This window comes from Chiloscyllium plagiosum, chromosome 31 (genome assembly GCF_004010195.1).
Source record: "Chiloscyllium plagiosum isolate BGI_BamShark_2017 chromosome 31, ASM401019v2, whole genome shotgun sequence".
NCBI classification, from domain to species: domain Eukaryota; kingdom Metazoa; phylum Chordata; class Chondrichthyes; order Orectolobiformes; family Hemiscylliidae; genus Chiloscyllium; species Chiloscyllium plagiosum.
Genome location: NC_057740.1, coordinates 18,695,142 through 18,697,842, shown reverse-complemented (window position 1 = coordinate 18,697,842; position 2,701 = coordinate 18,695,142). Strand labels below are relative to the sequence as shown.

General features: G+C 48.2%; 1 protein-coding gene across 3 annotated transcripts in view; it reads right to left on the bottom strand.

The window, feature by feature from the left end:
* mllt1a (MLLT1 super elongation complex subunit a) overlaps window positions 1-2,701 on the bottom strand; it is a 115,570-nt gene extending 112,869 nt beyond the window's left edge. For all 3 annotated transcript variants that reach the window (XM_043721102.1, XM_043721100.1, XM_043721101.1), the window contains exon 1: window positions 2,482-2,701. Coding sequence is in view for 2 of the 3 variants with exons in the window: in XM_043721100.1 (XP_043577035.1) it covers window positions 2,482-2,493 (12 nt within the window). In the remaining variant the exon portion in view is untranslated. The remainder of the gene's footprint in view (window positions 1-2,481) is intronic.

Below are 2,701 nucleotides of genomic sequence, written 5' to 3'. Positions count from 1 at the left end.
GGGGAAGGGGGGAAGGGGGGAAAGGTGAGGGCGCAGGTTTTGTAGTTCCTGAGGTGGCAGGGGAAGGTGCTGGGAGAGGAGGGTGGGCTGTTGGGGGCGTGGACCTGACCAGGTAGTCACGGAGGGAACGGTCTTTATGGAAAGTGGGTAGGGGTGGGGAGGGAAATATATCTGTGATGGTGGGGTCCATTTGTAGGTGGCAGAAATATCAGCAGATAATGCAATATATACAGAGGTTGGTGGGGTGGAAAGTGAGGACCGGGTGGCGGAGGGGTGCTTCTGGGTTCTATCCTTGTTGCGGTTAGATGGGTGTGGTTCGAGGGCAGAGGTGCGGGGCGTAGATAAGATGCATTGGAGGGGAAATTGCAGCCTTTAAAAAAGGAGGCCATCTGGCATGTTGTGGTGGAACTGGTCCTCCTGGGAGCAGATGCAGCGGCAGTGGAGGAATTGGAAATAAGGGATAGCATTTTTGCAGGAGGCAGAGTGTGAGGTGGTGTAATCCAGGTAGCTGTGGGAGTCAGTGGGTTTGTAGAAAATGTCAGTTTTGAATCGGTCACCGTTGATGGAGGTGGAGAGGTCCAGGAAGGAGTGAGAGGTGTCAGAGATGGTCCAGGTCAGGGTGGAATGTGTTGAAATTGATGAACTGTTCAACCTCCTTGTGGGAATATGAGATGGCGTCGATGCAGTCATAAGATAGTTATGGTCAACCTCACCAATTGGAATATATTTTGTACTGTCCAGAAAAATATTCGTTGGTCTTAAGTACAGTTCCTCTTCAGACTCTGATTAAAAAAAAACTTGTATGTAAAAGAATCAGAAGAGCTGGTTGCCCATGTTCTCAGTAGTTAGTTGTTGATAGTAAATATTTTAGTGAGACAATTCTGCAAATGGAAAACATATTCATTTGATGCTAATTTAATTATGCTTTACAGCAACTTCCAATTTGTTTGCACAGATCTGGAAGGAATTTAAAATGTCACTGTAATGTATTTAGCAGCCACTGTTAGTCATTGTGCTATACTGCAAATGCATAGATCATATTAAAGAGGCTACATATTGAAATCAAAACAAATGTTGCTATTAAACAGGTAATCTTGTTTGTTCAACAAATTAATGTTTGTTCTTTTAAACTATTCAGAGGAAAAATGTATTTGAAAATTCAAACAAATTCCAAAGACTGTCAAGTTATCAGAGCTAGGAAAAAGTGAGGACTGCAGATGCTGGAGAGTCAGAGTCAAAAAGGGTGGCACTGTAAAAGCACAGCAGGTCAGACAGCATCCGAGGTGCAGGAGAGTTGGCATTTTGGGCATAAAACTTCAACTGAAGGGCTTGCTCCTCAGATGCTGTCTCAAGAGAAGATTAGATTAGATTACTTACAGTGTGGAAATAGGCCCTTCGGCCCAACAAGTCCACATCGCCCCGCCGAAACGGCAACCCATCCATACCCCTACCTTTACCCCTTACCTAACACTACGGGCAATTTAGCATGACCAATTCACCTGACTGTGGGAGGAAACTGGAGCACCCAGAGAAAACCAACGCAGACACGGGGAGAACGTGCAAACTCCACACAGTCAGTCGCCTGAGGCGGAGTTGAACCCGGGTCCCTGGCGCTGTGAGGCAGCAGTGCTAACCACTGTGCCACCATGCCACCCAGCCACCCACAAACATGCTAACCTGCTGTGCTTTTCCAGCGCCATCCTTTTCAACTCTGTCAACTTATCAGAATTAACCCTGAAAGAATGTTTTATGAAAAACAGTGAAATCTATTCCACTATGCTTTCACATTTAATCTATACTAAAAAGAGGTGACCTAAACTTCACTAAATAGCTTATTGAGGTTACTAATTAATAATTTTAGTATCGTAAAAGGTCATGCTGGATTGCTATGGAGGAGTTTGTTTGAAGCCTTCTTGAAGATTTATTTTTAAACGTTAACTGCCATTTCATTCCTGCCTTTCTCCTGACAGAAAATCCTGGCGTCAGAAGACCATCCACTCATCTACAATCTCATTAGAGAAATAAGCACACTTTGGGGGGAGGGGGAAAAACCCCTAATGCTAGAGGTTTGACCCTCAAAATACGAGTCAGTAACTCATCCAGAGACGACAGTCGGCCTTCCAGAGAGATGTTCACTCAGGTAGCGTTTTCCAATCAGGTACCTGTCAACAACTAACCCCAAACACATCACGGTGTAGATTGAGCCCTCAAGTGGTCTCGATCAGGGGCGGCCAGCATTTGTTTTAATGCTAGAGGTTCTCTCGCTATCGATATAATAAATAAATAAATAAAACTTTGCAAAGCAGGAGCGAGGGGGATGAATGAGGGGACATTCCATCAGTCAGGAGGCTGCATTCTCTCCCCACGCTGCTCTGCTCCTCTCCCCTCCCATCCCATCCCCTCCCCCGGGTTTGTTCAGGAGGCCTGAGGGACTCACAATGCTGTGGGGCGAGGCTGCAGCCGCCAGGGCGGAGACTCTACCTGATTGTCCATGGCGATGGCGTCGCCCTTCTCCTCCCCGGTGCCTCTCCCGTACGCCGCCTCGCCCGCCGGCTCACACTCGCATTGTATCCCAAGGCCGAGCCCGGAGCCGGGGAGCGGGAGCGGAATCCGCACCGACAACGGACACGGGCCCTCGGCGGACTTCCAAAACAGAGCGTCGCGCCGGCCAATCACGCGGGGCCGGGCTGGAGGGGGCGGG